The sequence below is a fragment of the Pholcus phalangioides genome, unplaced genomic scaffold, assembly GCF_987345545.1.
Source record: "Pholcus phalangioides strain wild (caught in Gottingen) unplaced genomic scaffold, Ppha-v1.0 ptg000015l_1, whole genome shotgun sequence".
Taxonomy (NCBI): domain Eukaryota; kingdom Metazoa; phylum Arthropoda; class Arachnida; order Araneae; family Pholcidae; genus Pholcus; species Pholcus phalangioides.
The window spans coordinates 54,952,159-54,976,467 of NW_028301608.1; the positions used below are offsets into that span (position 1 = coordinate 54,952,159).

At 34.2% G+C, this 24,309-nt stretch overlaps 1 protein-coding gene across 1 annotated transcript in view; it reads right to left on the minus strand.

Annotated features, from left to right (window-relative positions):
* LOC149076248 (sushi, von Willebrand factor type A, EGF and pentraxin domain-containing protein 1-like) overlaps positions 1-23,218 on the minus strand; it is a 194,894-nt gene extending 171,676 nt beyond the window's left edge. The window contains exon 1 of the mRNA XM_089243819.1: positions 22,942-23,218. Coding sequence (XP_089099945.1) covers positions 22,942-23,020 — 79 coding nt within the window. The 5' untranslated portion in view covers positions 23,021-23,218. The remainder of the gene's footprint in view (positions 1-22,941) is intronic.
* Positions 23,219-24,309: the final 1,091 nt, after the last annotated feature.

The window sequence follows — 24,309 nt, forward strand, 5'->3', positions numbered from 1 at the left end:
GGATTCATGGTGTCAATTACCTCCAGCACTACTTCAGACATTAGTCGAGTCCATGCCACGTCGTGTTGCGGCACTTCTGCGTGCTCGCGGGGGCCCTATACGATATTAGTCAGGTCTACCAGTTTTTTTGGCTCTTCAGTGTATGTAAGTAATATTTTAACAAAATTTCAACTGCAACTATTAAACCGCTTGTAGGACATAAACAGAAGTCTATTTTAACAGGAGATTCACTTTGATAAGAACCAATATGCACAGAAATTAGCTTGACTTTATATATTCACTATTCATTTACCATTCAATTTGTAACTTTTACTGCCTTAACTCGTATGTTTTCCTTTCGATTACTGGTTTTTTTTTCAACTCTTTCAGTATTAGATTCAACGTGTTTTCTAAATATGATACTGTGTGTGCTTGGAGCTTTGAACTACGGTAATTTTTCTGTGTATATTAATTTATGTAGCAGTGAAACCCTCGGTTCAATCGATTTTTTTCTCATATTTCCTCTTATCAATTCTAATTCGAAATTCATTATTTCTAAAACCGTAAATTCTTATAACAAAATAATTTTTAATCCAAATAATTTACTTAATTTCAATTTTAACGTGTACTTTTCTAAATTTAACGTAAGGGTTCGTGAACCTACTGTAAAAAAAGAGTCATAATTCAATCATATGTTCTATAAATTAAATTTCATTGCATTGTTTCGCGTTATTTCTGTTGTCATTGCGGTTCTCCTGACACCACGTGTAGGTCGTTTTTGCCGTGAATCCACTCACATCCTTTTTATAGACACAGATAAGGTGGTGGATAAAGTCACCTTATTATGCCGGGTGACTTTGCTCAACCTGTTTTTATTTTTTTCGTAAAAAGGAGGGGATGAACCATTAAAGTAAAAACTACTTAAATCATATCTATGACCCCATGAACCAAACGCACTGAAGAAGGAACTTCATACAGTTCCCGAAACGCATATACATTTCTTGTTTTCATCGCACATTGAAGGTAACGTTGTTATTCTCATTTCTTTTATACAACCCAAAAAATAATTTATTTCTCTTTGTTATTTCTCGTTCGTCTCTGATAGAAATAGAAAGGAAAAGTAGGCATTTTTGGAGCTCAATATTTTATGAATCTTTTAACATTATTTCTTTGACAGTCGCTTGCAAATCACTAGTAATACAGAGATCTTCGTTGTAAGCAGTACTCGTCATACTGGACTTTCAGTGTAATTACAATTAACAGATCAAATCATGTGGGTCATTGAAATTTCCGATGTAGAGATATTTTAAATTCCAAGGCTGAAATAAAGCACATTACGTCAGATTCAATCGATGATCTCAAAGTATCCAGGTGATCTATTTCCCGTATAGAAAGACATCGTATTTATTCGGGGGGAAAAAGTACAAGACAGCTTTTACATAAAATAAAACTTACGTATGATGAATGTGCTTCTCTTTTTTCTTCTACAACCATATCCCGAAGCGCGATACATCATATCTACATACAAATGTTATAAATCATGCAACGGCCCTTCAAGAAATCCACCTCAGCTAGAGATTTTCAAACAGCTCGGAATAAACGATGTGCCTGTATATCGAACTTATCTCATGTGTGTAAAAATGTATACTTGACAAAATATCATCTCTTTTTCCTTTATTTGGATGTTCTTCATTCGTTGCGAACACATGAAACATACATACATGTATAAATTATGATGCGTGACACAGATTGATACATTTTCTGTCATGTATTATTTTAGAATGTATTTATTACTGAACGCAATATATATATATATATATTATACATGTGTATATTGTGAAATTCTTCCCAATATAATATGAAGCATCAGGAAACAATATAGTATTTTAGGGTTAATAGACAGTCATGGTAGACTTTTTTTCCTTTGCATGAGTATTGGGTATTTTCAGGAACAGTGGATGAGACCGGGGATAACTGGCATGGATTTTAGTTTTTAATTTTTTTTCCCCCTGTAATACTTACAGCAAATGTAAAGAATGTTATAGATAACTGTATTCCTCGGCTATAATTTAATGATGAAAATATTCATTAAAATTGCATGATCTATTCGTAGAAAATTGTTTAAAAAAATGTTGCAACTATGACAAATTACCCTAAGATTTTGAGAAATTTGTGTCATAAGTTGGCAAAGCATGGTGGTTAATAAGATCTAAAGAATAAATGTGAGTTGTTAATTACAAAAATTTTATTTAAAAACAAAAATGCATTAAAAAAATTATGTGCATGTTAAGCACTCAATATTTTGAAGTAGAAAATGAATGTACAGTATATAAACAAAAGTTGCAAAAAAACTAAAAATGACAAAAACAGCTTCATGTCCACCAAGAAATAAGGTAGTTTTCTCACAATTTACGGTTATTAGCGGTTACTCCAAATCGGTAAGTTGGTATAATGACACGTGTTCTATGCTGAGATGCCAGCTTGCCCCAATATGGCTATTTAGATAAGAAGGCTGCCTCACTGTTCCGCAAAAGTTTCATAAAGCATTCCAGTACTTGAATACAAAACGTCATTGACCATTCTACCCATCACAACTGTTTAAAACGTCTCAACATATTCATGGGCTTCACAGAACAAAACAAAACTTCAAGTTGGAAAAAAAAAAAATACTTTCCTGGCAGGAAATCATGGAAGTGGCTGTTCTTCATCTGTGTGTGTGTGTGTGTGGGGGGGGGGGGTGCTCACATCACACTGAAACTACACCGGAAGATGCAACACTTTCATGTGTTTGACAGAGACTGATACTATCACTCAGTGCTCATTGCGGTGGAGAAAAGAAGTTGCATACCAACCCCTTATATCAACAGTTCTCAAACTTTTGTCACCCGTTGCCCAACTCATGGTTTAACTGTGGCTTCCCAAAATAGCTCTAATTCCCAAAATTAATTCTACAATCAGACCATGGAACCCTGGGGTCTAGGCACTCCCCATTGGGAACCGCTGCTCTAAACTAAGGGGATCAAAAGGGAAAACAAAAAAATATATTAAAATCAATGCAAATCTTCATTCGGCCTGTAAACGGTTACGATTTGGTCTCGAGAACGTGCGTGAGTCCATCAGATAACACAATGTTCATTTTAGCAATGTTACTAAAATAACAGAGTTAAATGCATCAATTTTTATTTCCTTTTATTCAAAATTTACCTATCTATTGAATAAATACATTCAGATTTTCTTTGTCCAAATTGAATTTTTTTATCTTTCCGCTGCTGTCACATACTAAGCTACGATTCAGGGTCGCTAAATACTTCTTAATCACTTACTCTCTCGCTAACTTCGAAAATTGCTTCGCCCGCGCAATTTTATCAGTCAAAATGTCCTCACATCAACACGTTTTTTGTTCATAGGTTTGGGGCCAATCTTCTGAGAGATCTCTTGAAAATCACACTCTTACGCTCTTGCGTTGCGCTTGAAAGTTTTTTTTGACTGCACTATTTTAGTCAGCCTCAAATGACCTTTCACTGCCACATTTCATAATCATTGACACAGTAATGTTTTTTGACAAAACTTGTTCGTACATATTCTGAAAATCAAGTGATAACATGCATTGGGTTGCTAGATACTAAATTTTTTTTCTTCTCTCATCAGAAAAAAAAATTTATTACCAAAATATCGTGTTTCTCAACAGCACTTTTAAGATAATGGCTATAAACTCGTTTCCTGAAGGAATGAAGAATCTCACGTGCATCTGTTAAAACGACGAGTCCATTTTATAAGAAATGAAGTATGTAGAGTCTCATGCGTGAGCTACCGGGTTTAACGATGGGCAGGAAAATGTTTCATATTTTGATATTACACGCTGCTTGAAAATACTCTTAAAATCCGATTTTCAACTTACAAGGAGAAGGTCCTAAGGTGACGTCTTCAAAACGTTTTGAAAAAAATTACCGTTGGTTCTACTCATTTAAATATGCACAAAAATGTAAAAATATCTAGAGGAATTATTATGGGTCACTCAAAAAAAACTTTTAATTAATTTTACTTTTTAACTTTTTATTAATATTTTTAACGGCAATACAGGCCAAGAATGAATTTAAAATCCCTCAATCCTAGAGTGTGACGACACATAATAAAGTACAGCACAGACGAAGAAAGAAAAAAAAAATAAATACAGTATAACTAGTTTTCTAGTTTTTAGAAAAGTGAAAAGCTTTAGGAGAAAGTGAAAGAAAAGGAAAAGGGAGACATCTTTTATAGACAGCGCCAAGAAGCGCAAGAGGTGACGAGTAGCCAACTGTTGACATTTTTAATAATTTTTCACGGTTTTAATAATTGTACCCCGCCTCTAATTTTTTTTCAGGTTTTTCAAGTACATTTATCTGCACTTAATTTTTTTGCGGAAAAAAAATCCAGTACAGATTTTTTTTTCCGTAATTTTTTTGAGCACGACACCTTTGGGCCCGTTTCCTTGAATCGTAACATCGTGCTATAAAATTTGAATTTCTATTCAGACTTCTATCACTGTTTTCACGCACAATGCATACGTTACGTATATTTAAAAACAACTCCCAAACACACTCGTGTAAATTTTAGTATATTAAAGAGAAACACAATCGATAAAAAATAAACATTTCCATCCAGAATACGTTTCAAGTTCTTCGGGTTTTTGGAATATCTCCATCACAACAACAACAACAAAACAAAAGAAAATATACATAGAATATTCTCATCTTTTTTTTTAGTGTAACAAGGGAATAAAACCGCAGAAAACGTATAAGAATATAACAATAAAATGTCATTTAATCAGGAGATGCGTATATATATATATTTTCTATGGTCCTAATCCGCAGAGTTTCTAGTGGAATACGAGACGAATATATGGCGAAGAAGATCAAGAGTGGCATTATGGGGACTGTTAGAAGGAGATATTGCTCCCTCAAGAACGACTGTCGCAAATGAGTACGAAATTTTACGAGCCTCGTGCAGCCAACACAAAGTAACGTTAGCTATTCACGATATCCTTGCTCTAGATAGTTTTTATTATTGCTCCTTTTTTTTATCTCTATCCTCTAGAGATTTTTTTTTTTTTTACCCTATTTGCCAAAGAACATGTTTACTGATATTTTCCTTGAATAAGAATACGGTCGCACGCGTAGAGACTTTCGCCTGTGAGACACTTCAGAAAAGGCGTATAAACGTGGAAAGAGTATATTCTTTACAATCAGATTAAACGGAATGGCTCCGGAATTTTTCACACTGAAATGATAGGGAGGGAGACTCATTTAAAACGACCGTAATAAAATTTAAATGCAGGCATTGTTGGGGGATTACGGTGTAGTCGAGTAATATGGAGTACCTCGATTTTGCTCTGCCTTCAGGAGCATTGATAATGAATGGTTTTGTACTCCATGGCCCATTCCGTAGGTAAGAGCCGGAAGGCTGCAGTGGTGAGATGCCACGGGTTCGAACCCCCCCCCCCCCGTTCACCACAGGGGTGGTCGGTTGAAGTTGATTTTTTGTGGTTACAAACTTTGAGGCGCGAATGCGAGCCGATCTCTATAGACCATACAAAGTCTCACCTCAGCGAGCAGCAGGTCTACAACGGTACAAATATTCAATCATTACACCTCACTCGTAGTTCGAAAAATATGTGACAACACAATAACATGCATTAAACAGAAACAAACCTCATATTTAGGTTCACAATTCGGACACGCACATTTCAACATGTACCAATTCATTTGAAGTTCCGCAGAGGAATATAGATGATGCTATGGTTTCGATAGTTGCAGTAGTAAGATGCTCGTCTATCACCGTGAAGGTTGCCGTCAGGTACGCAGATTTTTTCTTAGGGAAAAATCACAAATAACAGGTTTTTCCCCTCATTAGCCACCGATAGATGGCGCCTTTATTTCCAACCCAACTCGTTCGATATCAAAATTGCTGTATGGCGATGCGATCGGAGTTGGTGTGTGGTAAAGTAGTAATAGTAGCAGCCCTTTGAGCCGTATGGGAAATAGGGATAAAACATTGATAAACTGCGTACTTCAAAAAGCCGCTCATGATAACCTACAGCAAAGGTGCTCAACCTTTATGAGAGTGTGGACCATTTATTTTTTTGAAAAGGTATCGTGGGCCTCTTAGTTGAACTGGAAAAGTGCCCCGGGCCACTTAAATCATCTGGGAAATATGCAGTAAGCCGCTTTAGTGGTCTGGAACTAAATTGCGGGTCACTCAAGTGATATGGATATCCGTTGGTCATATAAGTTATAAATAACTGCACCGCGGGTCACTTAAAATATCTGTAAATGTGCCACGGGTCACTTAAGTTATTTTAAAATGCACTGATGGTCACTAAAGTGATCTTTATATGCATAGCTTAGTTTATTTTTATAAAATTAGGTTTGAGACATGTGCCATGTTGACTCCAAGGACAACATTTAACCCGCTAGCCATGGGTTGCGCACGTAAAATCTACAGTGGGCTTTACTCGATTGCCACCATCATCAATAAGCCTGCTATAGAGGATGATTTCAATTCCCAGAAATTCACTCGGACAAATTTTCAAAATTCTATAGCAAGTATTGGAGAAGAGTGTATTCAATCATTTGAAACCAAACACGATATACATCAAAACAGTTTCACTTCATATAAAGTTTCACTTTATTATGTTGTGCTGAAAAGTCTTTTCAGCGATTTTTTCCTGTTTGATGGGACGCCAAATTTTCAAAGATGGTTAGAGTTTCGGCCTATATAGAATACTATAGATGTCATCTGAGTTGGACTTTATACCATCTCCTGTACCACATGAAGATAAATATTTCATCTACATGTCAAAATTTTGGTTCATAAAAGAGAATAGTCTTGGAATAAAATGTTTGTCTAGGTGTCTAGTTCTCTCTGACCCAACTTGACTGTTCTAAAGCACAAAATGAAGTTTGCATTTCTGACATTTGTAAATGAACTATGATACCACACCACCAGAAACAACAACAACAACAACAGCAACATTAAAAATCTGTATAACTTTTTATTTGTTATTGTCATAGACTCATTATACAGGGTGTCCTGTAAGTCCTAATTCTGCCTTTATCTCATGTACCGTTCGTCGTAGAGGCAAAGTTCTAGCTTAAAAAATGCTCCAAATGTGTTCAGAAATCACTCTGTACCAGTTTTAAGAGTAAAAACATAGTGTCATGAAATAACAAAAATCTAAATTTTTAAACGGTCTCCCGTGTTCCAATTTTGAATTAGAAAGTTCATACCCCCGTATCGCTTGAGGCCAACTGAAAAAATTCCATGTTCCTCAGTGCAATATTCGCTGAGATGTTTGAATTGCAAATCGGAGTAAAGAACAGCGTAAACTAACGGACAACACTTCTCTCCATAATTTATGCTGTTCTTTCCCAACCCTTCTCCGTTTTTTGAAGTCAAATATCTCAGCCAATATTAGACTTGAAAAAGTGGATTTTTTTTTTGTTGTCCTCGGGGAAGATAGGCCAAAAGCTTTCTAACACGAAGTTAAAAGACGGGCACTGTATAAAAACACTGTATTTTGACTCTCGAAACTGGTACAGAGTGATTTTTGAACATATTTTGAGCATTTTTTTTAAGTTAGAACCATACCTTCACGGCGAACGGTTGATGAGATAAAGGCTGCATTTGGACATACAGGACGTACTTAAGAGATTCACAAAATAATGAAGAAAACTATTTCATGCTACCCACCTATTTCATATAATTTTCCATTGAATTATATTTGTCATGTAAATATAATGCATTGACGACAAAAATCTAAATTTTATAAAAATACTGATTTCAAGTTTCTATCTATTTATCAAATCTGAATAATCAAAAATATAAAATTTTTTATCATAATCTCGACACTTTTTATACATGTTCTCTGATGAAAGAAGTCTTATCAGAAATCCTAGGGGCGTGGTAACCCAGGTCTATAAGATACTCGCCCTAAAGTACCAAAGAATGTTTATAGGTGTCACAAGTTTCATACCCGGGGTTCGTCCTTCTCAGAAACTTTCTTGACACAGGGGTACACCAGAAATGGCGAAGCGACCACAGAAAAAGATTGCTACCGCAAGGAGTCCCACACCGAGGGATTAGAGCACCAACCCCTCAGTGAGTATTAAAAAAAAGCTGCCGTTCGGAATCGGCAATAAATTATAGGTCCCGGGATCAAATTAACCCTCGTGTGCAGAAAATGACCGTGGTGCGACAAAATTTATCAATGATCAGAAATCCTAAATCTAGAAATCTTATTTGAAGGAACAACATAAATGTATAATAGTAAAATGTCAATGAGAGAGAGAATCTCGGAAATATTCAAGCATAATTTTGCAATCAGTACGATACGTTTGCTAGAAAAATATTTTACGTTCGTTCAGATATCATCGAAATTATACGAATGGAATTTTTTTCCAGTCGTTTATTTGTTCTACTTTTCATTATTTCTAAAACTATTTTCCTAATTATTTTCGATACGGTGTTTCGTTTATATTACTTTGCATTACGAAAATTGAGAATTATTTTCCAGAAGAAAAGTTTCTATATCAATTTTTGCATCTAGAATAATTCAAAAGCCCACATTGTTTTTCCCTCTTGCAACCATTGAAATAAACTATTTATTGTTCGCTCAAAATATTCGATGTCATAAGTAAATTAGTTTTTATAATACATTAATATTCTGATATTTGAAAAAAGTAGCTATTACAAAAAAAGATATTCATGAAGGATTTCGAATAAATTTGCTGTAGTATTTATTTATAATACTCTGTTTCCATTTATTTTTTTTTTTTTTTTCGAATCATTTCTCAAACTCAAATATGTTTCGACAATCCATTTGCATTATTTTGCTATGTATGTTGAATAAATTGTTTTTCGGCTTAATAAATATGAATGTATTCCTTGTATTGAAATTGGTATTGGGAAAAATATCTGATGATGGTTCGAAAACATTTTCGAAAAACATTATATTGTTTTTCTTACGTATTTGTAAATGCATGATAAGTTGAACTATTTAAAAAAACATATTTTCTTTTTCACATAGACGGTTATATTTCTTCATATATTCTGTATTTATTGTGCAATAAATTAATCAAATGCATTATTTTATCCCTTGAAATTCATTAGCATAATCTTTCGCAATGTTTCGCTTGTTTTTTTTTTATAATTTTCCTGATATTTTTCGTAATTTTCACGAAAATAATTTATCTTACAATTTTCCTGACAATAACCAATTTTGTAGTTATCCTAACGATGTTCTCATGTTTAATTTTCCTGATTACAGTTTTTTTTCTATAACTTTCCTGATCATTTTTTTTTTAATTTTGCCGACAATAATTTCGTGGGAAATCTTTATTCCAGTGGGAAAAAATGAAAAGATTATTTATATTATTTCAGATTATTAGATTATTTCATTATGAATCAAAATTTCACGGGAAGAAAACATCATGAAATGACATTCTCCAAGCAGAAGTATATTCATAGTGTGTTCATAAGGTTCAGAGTTTGTTATTTTTCCTCTCCAGTGACAAAAAAAGTATCAAAGTTCGCCATGTTTTTTCAGTTGTTCTTCTCCACCCACTGCTGTTATTACTCGAAGTCCAGAGAAGAACACTTCCATGGTTCCAGACAGGAGAATCGATTTGTAAGCGTTTGCGTTTCGAATGTAAACAGATTCCAGATGCAATTTCCTCCCGTCCCGGGTGCTAAAGTCAAGTCTTATAAAGTCGCGTATTGTCCCTTAGCAAAGTCTGTTTACATTAATGGTATTGAAGTCCCGACCACGCAAGCGCGCGTCCATTCCTGGCTCCTTCGCTGTATAAAACTGGATTCCATTCTCAACTTCAGCATCATCATCATCTCCTTCTTCATCACTTTGATTCAAACGTTGACTTTTACCGAATTACGCCAAAGTTTGCGTATAACGTTATTTATAGAACCCAGTGGGAATGCTTTTATCCTCCAAAAGCCTCCACTTCTATTCACTGCTCTGAGCATGGAAAGGAAATTACAATACATTTTCTGTCAGTAAAGACTCACCCGTCCCCGAATAAGAATTTGTGGATACGCAAAGTCTATTATGCGTCTTTTTGGTTGAAAATGTCACTATAGTGATACTTCGGCTAATGAAGATTAGTCGTTAAGGAATCACTTCTTTTGTTAGTTGAATTTCCCATAGGTTTCTATCGAAAATTGTTGGATGCATTCCAGGTTCTGCCAGAAATTTAAAGATAACTTTTAAAAAAACAAAGGAACGCTATAAAAACGGACTAAAGGCCAAAATGAACAGCTTCAAAATTGGATGTATAATATTTTACATCAGATGAGAGATACTGAAGATCTTTCTTATTTTACACTAACATACTCAACCAAACACCAGCCTTTAGTAACCCCAGACGTCTAGAGCTGGTGTTGACACAATCCAATATAAAAATTAATTATTAACATACAAAAATACCGATATATCGATGATCTATATTATACATACACAATCCATGGCCCACGTGCCAAATGTAGCCAACGGAGTCATCTGATGTTGCCCATGACTTCAAACTTTATTTTGTAAAACGGAACTAAACCACTTCAGGTGACATGCGGTTCATTTTCCACATCACTTGAGTGGCCCACGAAATATTTTCCAGATCACTTGAGTGACCCGCGGCACAATTCAAAAGAACTTAAAGGGGCCCGTGGTACAATTGCAACATCATTAAGTTTCCCGTGAGACATTTCCAAATCATTTAAATTATCTACGACACATTTCCAAATCATTTAAATTATCTACGACACATTTCCAAATCATTTAAATTATCTACGACACATTTCCAAATCATTTAAATTATCTACGACACATTTCCAAATCATTTAAATTATCTACGACACATTTCCAAATCATTTAAATTATCTACGACACATTTCCAAATCATTTAAATAATCTACGACACATTTCCAAATCATTTAAATAATCTACGACACATTTCCAAATCATTTAAATTATCTACGACACATTTCCAAATCATTTAAATTATCTACGACACATTTCCAAATCATTTGAGCGACCCACGGCATACCCACAGATGAGTGATCTGCGTCACAATTCTAGATCACTCAATTGGAACCATTTAGTAGAAATCAATTATTTCCATCATCAATATCTCGGCGTATTTTTCTTAAAATAGATACGGGATAAATTTTATTTCGATCCACAAAAGCACAAATTTTGTGAATTCAAGTTGTGCTAATGTGACACTGTATATAAATATTCTTCTTATTGCTCTTATTAATTTCAGGGTTCTAAAATCAGTCGCCGTGCATTTCCCTCTCTTTTTTTATGGTCATTTTTAATATTTTACGTAGAATTATTGTATCTTTCGGATTCTCTTCATGGAAACCACATTATACACATTTGAAAAAAAAAACCTATTTCCCATTCAGCCAATTTAGATAACGTCTGATCTTTTCCTCAATAACGTCTTTTTCCAAAACGCGGAAAAGATTTAAAATACGAAAGCGTTCCGGAAATATTTCGCGCACGAATAATTCCAGAAACTTGGCGGAACTAAAGACATCAACATTCACTAATACATATACGTTTCTTCCCCCCCAAATCCAAAGAAAAAAAAAAGGATATTTTTTTCCTACCTTACAGAAGAAGCATAGATGTTTCTAATTTCTGCAAGGAAAAATTAATTTATCGAAGTATAAAAGTATTTCACTCTCTCTTTCTCTCCCGACACAGTACGGAAGTTACTTTTACTATACATTTTTTTGTTCTCCTCTAACTCATTCATCTCTTGCGGAAATTGAGGATTACAAAAGTTTCTTCGCGATGATATCTACAACCCAGACCAAGGGCCTGGGCTTGCGGAAAGCCTCTACAAAATGTATGATGATGATGGTGGTGGTACAGGGTGGTGCAGTTTTCCCGAATTAATTTTCCCACCGAATCCTCTCTCTCTCGTTCTTTACCACGCCACCGGTACATATGCGTAACTTTACACACACACTCGGTTCTCGAAACAGACGATGGTGGAGAACAAAATAAATAGTTTCAAGAATAATTAATTTTGCTTTGATGTAATTATGTGAAATCTAAAGAGATAAAGCTTTTGTTCACTAAGGAATGATTCATTTCACATTCATACATACAAAACGCGTACATACAGAGATTGTTGCGATACGTTGATTTATTGCTATCTTTGTTTTCGCAGGATCATCTGAAATAATATTATATACGTTGTAATTATTTGCGTCGTTATATATTTAAGGGAAATTCCTTACGAAATGTTATGTCAGGAATAGAATACATTTAATTTCCATCTTATACGGTATATATGCTCTCGGATCGATGGATATGGTTCTGTTGAGAACTCGATAATGTTCGGAATGTTTGTTTGTTCAACGGATCTTAATTGATTTTATTTTTTTTCTCTCTATAAGCATTAGATATCCTGAATATCATTCTCATTATAACACGAAGAGATAACTCGATATATGAATATTCATAAGAACAAAGATGCATCTCGGTGTTTTTTATATATAATATTATTTTTCCATGCCATATTCCCACGGTAGATTTTCATTCCTTGATTAAATAGGATTAAATTCTCTATATGGAATATATTCTGATAAAAATTGGTGATTCTAATTAAAATATCTCTATTCATAGATTCTAGAGAAGAAAACAGCGGGCAATTCAGCATGAAATCTTAATGATATACATTGCACACCATAAGAAAAATGATTCTAGCGAGAAACAAAAATGGTTCTAAGAACGTCCAATGCACATGGCACGGTAAAAATTAATTATTGACAAAATTGCAACATAAAATTGTTATCCTATTCCCCAGCATGAGCTGGCATGCCGAGAAACGGCTAGGATACCAGCATGCCAGGAAATACGAACCACAGATTCTGGAAAATCCTTAATTATCTTTAGAATAAAAATCCATTGAATTTTCTGAGTGCATGCTCTAATGATTATTATTAAATTTCATAATCGCTGTTCCCCCCCATGCCGAGAACGGTCCAGACTCACAACAGTGAAAAACCTAGTGTCCCTCGAGTTTGGCGGCATGACGGCTGATGCGGAGGAATAAAAAAAAAATTTCAAACCAAAAAAATTCGAAATATGTTACAACCGACCATCATTCATTGGTGCAAAAACTAAGTATAAATTCAGGCCAATCATCGCGAATCGGTGCTCAAGAATATGTGAAATTATATGCCGTCAATACGATAAAAATTTAATAGCGACAATGTTTTTTGACTAAAGTTTGCTGATTTTATGGAAAAAGACAGGCATATGAACAACATCACGAAATCTACTTTTTTATCCTGCCGTACAATGCTATACCTAAATTTTTGCATGCCGTAACTGAGATTCAGAAGATACTCGACTACTCCTATACCGAGTTCGATACCAGAATAGTTTTATCAGAATCTCTCCAGACACTGAAATACATTAACATATTGAAGGACCAAACACATTCCGCTTCACGTCTCAGAGAGACGTCTAAGCGCACACGGAGGTACAACAGAAACGATGGTAACTGACTACAGAAAGCATTGCTAAAGCAGGAAATCCCCCACCGAGAATTTAGAACAGGGGTTTCAACCTTTTAGACATAGACACGTCGTACCAAATTTAAACTACCCACAAAGTCAACGGGACACTAACTCGTGTAATTTGGTATCATCTTAATAGAATGGATCGATGAGGCTCCGAGTTAAACGGAGACAAAATTTATTTCAAAACTTTTATTTATTCTGAAATTATTTCTTATATTAATTATCAATTTCGTTTAGTTCTGTAATTTTTTTTTCACTAATTCTAAAAAAAGCTTTTAATTACTTATTAAATTAATTCTGAGTTTATTTTTAATCTGGAATCACTTTAAATGATTCTTAATTATTTATTTCGGTAATTCTGAAATTATTTTCCTTCTCAAGATATATGGAAATCATTTCAATAATTATGCAAATATTTTTTTTATTGATTGTGAAAAATAGTATCTTTCAAAAATTACGAAATTATCTCTTTCATTGAGTTATGAGTTTTTCTTTTCATTAGTTGTAAAATTAATTGTTTCAAAATTTTTTTAATTAATTCTTAATTTTCATCAATTTTTTCAGGAATTATTTCTTTTTTTTTTAATTATACAATGATTTCCTTCGTGAATTCCGAAATTCTTTCTGTATCGATTCCAAAATTATTTGTTATTTCACTGTTCTAGAATTAACTGTTTTCCGTTGTTTTCAGCCATTTTCCTGAATGAAAATGATCAGTGGGCCACGAGGGCCCAGTGTGACTATTGGACCATGAGTCGATAATCCCAGGTTCAGAACATGAATTTCTTGACCAGACACGTGAAAAAAGAAAATTGTTGAGCTCTGCCATTCGGAATCGACAACAAACTATTGCTAACTATGGAATTGGCCCTCGAGAAAAGAAAATGACTAAATGTAACTTTTTTCTAAAGAAAGCGTTTTGAGCCGCATTTGGAAAAGATAAACATTTTTGAGACAAACTCAAAATGCAAATTATAGGTGATAAGAGCCTTGCCACCCAAATGAAATATAATTTCTTGAAATGTGCAAGTTTTTCCCATTTATAAGAAATTGATTCTTATACAACAGACGTGCCTGACCTCTGGGAGTTCTCAGACTGCAATGGAACAAAACAAACCTTTTCGAGAGATATTGAGAGAAGCAAACAGTATTCGAGCCACATTACACAAGAGAGAAAAACTCTTTCGAAACACACTCCAAACACAAACGATGACTAATGAGAGTTTTTACAAACCAAATTTACCATTACAAGTCAGAAAAAAAGTTATTGATTCTTATTTTTCCCGTGTTAGCCTTCATTCTAGTCCGAAACGAACTTGAAATGCACATAGAAACAGAATTAAAATTTTGGGAATACAGCACCCGAAGGCTTAGCTAGTTTGGAAACTCAGCTCAGAATAACCTTTCAGATTATTCTATTGTTTCCGCAAGTGTGAAAATTTGTTGTTTCCTCGGTTTCCACAATACTTGTACAAAATAAAAATATACGGATTATTTCCTTCAAAAATATTAAGTGAAACTTAAAAAAATATTCAAAGCCAAATTAATTTGAGTTGCTTTTGGTTATTTTTGAAACTTAACTACATATTATTTTTATTATCTAGAACGGAAATACGTAAAATGTAAAGGTAATGTTTTTTTTTCCTTAGAATCGAATTTCGCTACAACGGATGTTAAACTTCATAAAAAAACCAGTAATTCCTTTATAACGAAAATTTGTTATAATAAATTGATTTCATCAGTCCATCGAAGTTTGTTATAACGGGATTTTACTGTAATTAATTTGACTGAAATGGATCAAAAAGAAATCTTAGATTCACAATAGTTTCGTATCGATCATTCAAAATGTAGAAAACCTGACATTTAAATACGGGTAATATAATATAACTGATGGAAAATATATTCCATTTAATAAATATATTTTTCACTCAAAATACATGCTCGAAAGAATTTTTCTATTCCGAAATAATTCCATATTTAAAGGATTCCGACTGATAAAACACGAAGCAAAGCTTTTCAACCGAAGCAATAAAAAGAGAAGGAAAAAGCATCTGATACGGATCCACGAAAACAATATTAAAACGTGTTATGCACTTTACCCTTTTTCATGGGGGAAAAAATGAGAGAGAAAAAACCTTGGAAAATAGTGAACATCCGGTAAAACACGATAAAAATTATTCCGCTCAAAATTCCTAGAAAAAGAACAAAATTACAAGACCGCTCTTTTTTCTGCTGCTGTTTCAGCTATTTTATGAAACTGTCCTGGAATTTTCTCGTTTTTAAGAGAGAGAACTTGGGTATTTGGAACTAAATTGTCAACAGTTCATATGTTTGTTCTCATGAATTTATGAGAGAACAAAAACGGAGTATCGCGTGCAAGAGAGATGTTAAAGGCTTGAACTATAAAACGACGTTTCTCTTTTTGTTTTAATATATTTTAAGTTAGTTCTTTTTCTCCTCGTATATTCTGACTATCTTTTTCTTTCGGCGTATTTTTGTAACATTCCCATCATTAATGTAGTAAAAAAAAAGGAATGATCTGCAGAGAAATTTACCGTTTTTAACAATTTTTCTTCCTTTGATTGTTTGGAAAAATGTTGGAGTTTGCGTAATTTTGGTTTAAGAAATGACGAGAAATTTTTCTCATGATGTGGTTCTTGTTAAAATAGTTGTTTTTATTGTTACCTTATGTTTCTTATAATACGAAAACATGCACCTGAAACATTAGTTCCAGTCGTCCAACTTACTCATCTGTATTTAGATCGTAAGATGTAATCAAATGAATTTATTTTACAGTGTGTTACAATTCATTTTTCTGGTTACTCCTTCGTAGTAGGTTTACTTACTTTGCAAATTGCACACAAGGATCTACGATCACCACACTTCAATGCTTTGTGATTAGTTATACAAATACAAGGGCACAACAGGCAAAATGTCCAACGAGGTGGCTGACGGAAAAGATGCCCATAACAAATATGGATGTTACATATTTCTCTAAAATACGGCAACCCAATTAAAAATGCAATTACAAAAACTATAAACAATATATATACATGATAAAATATTATGCAATGCCTATAAAATATATTTATGGTTGTCTTATTCTGAGTATGGATAGCTTCTCGATTTAACCCATCATGTTTATCGTATTTCTTTTTCAAACGTGTCAATTGTGTTACAATTTACTACCTCCGGGGGTAAGCTATTCCATTTATTAACAACCCTATTAGAGAAAAATTCCCTGCAGCACCATAACCTAGAATTGTCCCTTACCAAAATAATGGTGTTCCCTTGTAGAAGCAGTCAATTGACGGTGTACTAATAATTCATGGTCCATCCTATTCATACCGTTGAAATTTTTGAACACTTCATGTGTGTCTTCAGTTTTTCTTTTTGGTTTTTTTTTTCGTCGGATTACTGATAAAATTCCTTTCTATCAATTCATTTTGCATTTTTATCGAAATTAAACATGAAATGAAACTTTTTTTCCGAAATATGCATTTCAGTGTCGGAATAATTTCGATTAGCACAATTGGACATTTTAGAGGCAAATAATGAACTTATATATATTTTTGAATAGAAAAATACTATTTATGTGATCATTCTCTGATCGTATGAGAATAAACCAATATTTGTATGATTCGGATACATTATAAATACAAATAGAAACACAGACGCCATAAGGAAAGAAGCCCATAAAAAATATGGATGTCTAATATACACTCTTTTGAAAAAAAAACGACGTACCGTGAATGAAGTGACAGCTTTTATTGAAATTAAATATGTGTGAAGCTCATACACACAGATAATGAAATGATTAAAAATTCAAAGATTGACCCATCAATGGTTAGCTCTATTGTTGCTCCAGATCTGAAAAATTTTGGGGTGCCCGAAAATCTGGTGGCTTACCATATCCCATACATGTTCGATTGGCGAATGGTCCGGTTTTTTTGTTGACCAAGGAAGATTATCAATAGAACGGATGCAGTCCAGAGATATGCGAGCCATATTTCGCATGGCATCATCTTGCTGGAAAATTGCCCCAGGATGACGTGTCATAAAGTGTAACGCGACCGGCCGCAGGATGTCATCAACATATCGTTGAACTGTTAAATGTACGCAAGATGACTATGGCGACTTACTGTCGTAAGAGATAGCAACCCACACCCATCACATCAGGGGTAATGGCTGCATGAATCTGTAAAACAAAGGCTGACGTTATGTATACCGAGGTTTCACTACATCTTATGCAGAACTTGAAATACCAGATCATCCGATCTGTTCTTTCTTTATAGCAAATACTAAACATGTTCTTTCATCACATTTCTTTTACTCCCACCATTGTTGTTCTACTGAATCTCTGAAGAAAGTATCCTCAAAGCCGAAACTCCCACATCCTTTACCTACTCAGTAAAAATCATTAACTATATTTGTGTCTTTACAGATTGGTGGGATCAGATAAGTTCGAGCGGGGGGCGTCTTTGTACTCTCGTCCCCCCAGACAATCAAAAATGTATTATTTTAATGCAAAAATATTCGAAAAAAACAAAATTTCAAAGGAAAATATCTTTATATGTGTTATTATAATCAAATTATGTTAATTTCGATGTTATTTGAAGGGTAAGAACTTTCAAAATTTCTTTTTAAGAAATTCATTGGGACCCACCATTTAAGCCATATGTGATAAACCCTTGATCCGTGGACCAAATGTGCCCTGAAGGTTATCTGATATGGCTTGCCGCCCCCCCCCCCCAAACCCAATTTTGTAAAAATGAACTAAGTGGCACATTTGCAAGCTCAAGTTCCACGTGGCACAATTTCAGATCATTCAAGTGGTCCGTGGCACATACACGGATCACTCTTTAGTGACCCGCGACACAGTTTCAGAACACTTAAGTGATCCGTGGCACATCTTAGAGATCTCTTGAGTGACATGTGTCACAGTTTTAGAGCACTAGCGCAGCCCCCAGTGCTGTTCTACATCACTCAAGTAACTTACCCGTGGTACATTCCCAGATTACTCAAGTGATCCGCGACATAACTACGGATGACTTGTACAACGCGCGGGACAGGTCCAGAGAACTTGAATCCGCGAAACATTTAGAGATCACCAAAGTGGATCTGTAGGGGAGTTAGCAACGGTAGAATGTTAGTTCAGGTGTCCACAAACTAGTGAAACGTTTTACTCGTTTTTCGCACACCGAAAATAAGTTGCCATTAAGGATATTACATATTTTTATAAAGAGTAATTGATGACGTAAGCATCATCCAAACTCCCCCGTTCCCCCTTGTCAAAAGTCAGCAAATCGGAAACGCCCTCCTCATCGATACTGACGTAATACTTGAATGACCCCATACGTGCTTGGAGCTTTATACTCTGTTTAGTTGTTTTCTGTGTATATTAATGTATATTGCAGTGAAACCACTAGTTAGGTCGACTTTTTTTCTTTCTCCTTCGTTTTCTTCGAAATTCGAATTTGAAATTCATTTTTTCCACAAAGCTTAAATGTTTATAATAACAATGTGTGGTGTAGCAGTAGTAGGTAGGGCCTCCAAAAAATGGCTCGGGGATCCATGATGTTCTTACGTCAGCCACCTCGTTGGGCAATTTGCCTGTTGTGGCGTAGTATTTGTATTTATATTAAAACTGAGGGAAGTTATCCCAGCTGACGGTGATCATTATAACGCCGACTGCATATCTGTGAACGAGCTGTAGACCGTATCCAGATAAAATTTGCGGTCGTAACTATGGCACCGTCTCTACACAATTTCACATAGTTTTAAAACACCTATTTAATTCTCTACGAATTCGGGAGGTACTAGCACTAGCCTTAGATAACGAAATGTTCCATTTGCATTCGAAGACTTCTTAAATTTTAAAACATCACTAATGGAAATGAATCACTCAGAGATGACAGTTCCGTGCATTAACGAATAACAAACAACTCTCAGAAAAAAAAGAAAAGAAAAAGAAACCCATGGACCCCAATACAACAACATTTGCAATTAAATATGCGTTAGGACTTCTCTAGAGATACATATATATATTTAAGAATATTTTTCGAAGAGAATCAATAACGCATTAAAAGTACTTTCCTTGGTGTTCAATCAAAATGCGTTTTCTACGAAAGATGGATGAATGAGTAAGACTTTTTTCTCCTTTTTTTTTACATAAATTATTACTCTTCGCAGACCCATCCCTAAAATTCGGCGAAACGCAGCTCCAACTGTATGTATCCATCGATACCAGCTCTAGGAAAAGGGGGCGATTTTGTTATTGCTTTTATATTCAGGTAGAATCGGTAGAAGGGTATCTATCGAACCATCGTCTATCTGTTTTGACAAGGAAAGCAATAATAATAATAAGAAGAAGAAAAGGTAAAAAAATGATGAAACAGATTTGTGCATGTGTGGTAATATTGAGGGGAAGATTGTCTAGAAGAGTTTGAAGTACGCTGTGGTGATGATGATAAAGGGAAAAGGATGAATGATCTCAAGGAGGGTGGAAATGGAAAAGATGTAAAGCTGAGATGTAGAAGATGGAAAACGACAGCTGCGGAAAGTTCGGTGAACAATTTCAAATGGGAGTAAAACCAGCCAAAAAGGAGGCTTCATCGCTCCTTTTCACAATCTCTTTCCTCATAATGGTTATTCTTCTCTCCTCGCTCGAGCCCCGAAACTCCTTCCAAGAGCATTATTTGGTCGGAATCGTAGGCAGATAACACACTTCCCTTTAAGGGAAAAGAGCAGTTATGGCTATGGAGATGTCTAATATCTTATTTTTTTTCTTACTTCTCCCATCCACAGATTTAAGCAAGATATCATAATACTTAAAAAAAAAGGGAAAACGGCTTCCGAGGCATATATTACGTGGAAGAATGGCTTGACTTGATGTCCTAATAAATGAGTTCAAACTCGTTGTCATTAAAATTTGAAGAACCGACGCTCCAAGTAAATATTTGGTGGAATCGTTCAATAACTCCGAGACCCTAAGTCTCTTTTAGGAAATTTATAAAAGTAAAGCGTTAAAATTATCACTGTAATTTGAGAATAACTGCATATTTATAGTTATTGAGTTTGAAAGTAATGAACTGAAGCACATTACTCTCGATTTTAGAGAAAAATGAGCGTGCTTGCCCGAGAGTTAATTAGTAGCCATATCTCTTTAGTAGGATACGCGCGTTGTGTTTACCAAGTCATATTTTACGCTAATAAATCTTATAAAACTCTATCGTGTTGCTTGATAAGTTATACTTATTATTATGAATGTCTGCTGCAATGCAATCGTTATAGATGAATAGCTGGATATAAAATGAGTCATTTTCGTATTAGCATTAATACTGAAGGTATTAAAGGAAAACGTCACAGGTACGTCAGACATTACTTGAGACGATCATTAAACGAACGAAATAATTTTAGTAGATAAATATGTTCTCTCCACTTGTTAATAAAAGATATATGCAGATAGCTGGTGATATTTAGAGATGCTGCTGCATAAGAGAATCTGATACCTCTATATATCTGTATCTATTTCTTTTATCGCATGAAATCAGCGTCTCTTCATATTTCCAGTTTTCTGCATAACTTCAATTAATATTTACACAGTCCTTGTATGCTACTACCGTTTTATTTTATGTTCGTTATTGCTGAGTGGAAGAATTCTGTATTGTGAAATTATCTGTTTCCTTGATATATTGGGCAGTGAAAAAAGCTATCTATATCTCTACTTAATGTGAAAATATTTTAAATAGACACAAAAAACAAAAAAATAATGAGCAGAAATGCGAATAATGAAAAAATATTTTTTACACTATTATGAAAGTTCGGCATTGTATAATCTATATGACTATTTTTATTTTAAAAAATTGCAAATACTTCAATGAAAGAATAGATTAACACTCAAAGCGGTTTTCCCCGTTTCTGAGCACAATATCTTATTTTTTCTGCTTTGGTAATTTTCTAGTGTTTCGAATACTTCTGATATATCCAAAAATTCAATGAAAAAAATGTAGGGCATCGTTACTAACACTAACAGATTTTTTTTCATTTCTAATGATAAATATTTCCCTCTAACATTATTGAATATAAATATCACGTATGAGAGACATGGGAGAGCATAGAAAATTACAAACGCTCTAATATTCACCCAAAAAATACATTCTCTTTTACATTGGTTTTATTGCTTTGAAATAGAAAACCATTTTATTTTGCTGGCACTTATGAACGTTTTAACTGCTACTTAAAGTGTTACAAAAATATAGCAAGTATTACAGGTCTTGACGGCATTATAAACTTTTCTACATGGCATTCTGCCTGTAAAAGTAACTACTCACGTATGGAAAAGTTACTATCAAAAATACTTATGAAGAAAATTTATTTAAAATAAAGTTTCTTGATTGACTCTGAAGATATTATTTTAGATATCGAATGATAATTTTGCGTCATTTGTTTCGGTAAATCACTTTTTTAATACATTTATTTTCCGAACGCACTAAACAGCTGTCAAAATGAAAGTTGATTGGATATGCCGTCATCAAAAGTTTCTAATTATGATTATACACTGAGGGCATTATTGGCTATTATGAGCCTTGCGTATAATATGCGAAAAGTACATGGGAAAACTACTGACGCTGCAATATTTTACCGAAAAATATGCTACTTTTATGTTGTTTTTTTATGTTGAAATGAGAAAGTATTTAATTTTGTTATTTAAGTTAATAATTATTTGTGCTCAAATTTCTACTAATACTTAAAATGTTAAAAAATAGGCAAATAGGCAATGTATAATAAGTCTTGATGTCAATGCGAATTTGATTACTTAGTGCAAAAGTTATACTAAGTATAAAACTAAATTTTAAAGTTACCATCAAAATACTTATCACGAATAATTATTTAAACTGAATTTTTTCAAGAATTGCTCTAGGAATTTTGCTTGCAATATCGAATCTTGTTTTTCCGGTTATTTTTTCCGGTACCTGATTGTTTTTTACTCATAAATTTTTTAAATATTCAAAACAGCTGTCAACACGAAATTCGATTTCACACGTCACCAAGAAACTTATAGTTTGCATAAATCATATCCTTGGCGTAAAACAATTAAATTCGTCATAGTATTTGTCTTTTTGAATTTTCTTCTTAAATAATGCCATACATGTTAATAAATATCATATCATGGATTTCCAAAATTTTTATGATATTCGAACACTTTGTTTTTGTCGTAATATAATTCTCACTCTCATTGTTTTTCATTTAGAAATGGAATTATTTCCCGAAAATTTTATGGAAAGGAATGACCTAAAAATGCACTCGTGCAACTCATTTTCCATTTGCAAAAAGTTACATACGCGAAGTGAATTTTTCTTAGAGACTTACCTGTTCCCGTTGCAGAAACCCCAACGAGTGATAAATACAACCACACGAGGATGTTCAATAAATCCTTTGTAGGAGTCATGTGGAGCGAAAAGATCTTCCGACTGCTCCGGCAAAAACGTCCGTCGTTCCTTTTCTTATTTATTTATTTATTTTATGTATTTCTCTTTTGGTCCTGCCGTGTGCGGTGGACAGAGAGAGATACTGGCTCTCTGCGTGAACTGCCTCTGGATGCAGGTTGCTTGGTTCTGCTGCTGCTGCTGCTGCTGTTCGGTGCGAGTATTCAGCTCGTAATGATAGGTTTCCCCTCATAGCACATGGCGCTCCCAACAGTCCATACCCGCTGCATTCAAATGGCGAACAAAAAGGTAACCTGAGGTAGGGGATCGCTTACAAACTGCGTCGGAATTCTGCGCGATGGCCATCTATGCCCCTATAACTCTTTCCCCCCCCCCCGGCTGGGACAATATTTATATGCGTATTCACATGCTGATTTGAAAGGAATGTCATAGTCTTTCCAACGGAGATCAAAACGAAGATTTGTTCAGCTAACCGGAAACTTTACTGGACAAAATTCATTTCTAGAATATAAATAGCTCTTTATTTGTCAGTTTTTGGAAAGTATGTAAAGTTTGTTGAATTTTATTTAACTAGTCACCTGGCCATAATTTCCCAGCGTGTTACCCGTGGTGCTTCTCTTTATGCAGATGCATGCGCATTTTTTTTTTTTTTTTTTTTTTGAAGTTTGAAGCTAATAAAATGTATTTTTGATGTAATTTTTTCATGAATTCATACATTAAAACTTGAGTTTTTCATGTGTTCTTTGTTGTTTTTTTTGATAAAAATAAAATAATCAAGTTATTAACAAATTTGTATTCACAATGGAAGTATTGAATTCTCAATTGTAAACAATGCCAGCATGGGTTGTTTAAGTTCAAAATGAATGCAAGAAATATATTTTTTTCAAATGATTGTTCATCAACTCCATCTACTGGCTAGCAAATAATATAGAAGGATGCCTTAGGAGCTGGCAGCAGCTATATGACGAATCATTCTGTTATATTGACGTGATAGACCGAAAATCAGCATGACATCATATGCCGTAGTAAGGCTATTACATATGGCTGCGACGGCGTATATATTCCGTGAATTTTCACTTCTACTCTCAAAAGCAAGGTCTAAATAACTTGAACTAGTTATTTTATATCACGGGTTAGCTTTACGTGAAATTACGGGTTCGGGGGAGGTGGGGCGTACCAGTTTTACTTTAATGAAAATAACTGACTAAAGTGTTTTAGCACAGAACAAAAGTGTATTGACGAGAGGTCTAGCATAATATTGTATAAACAACTATAAATTTATTCTATGACG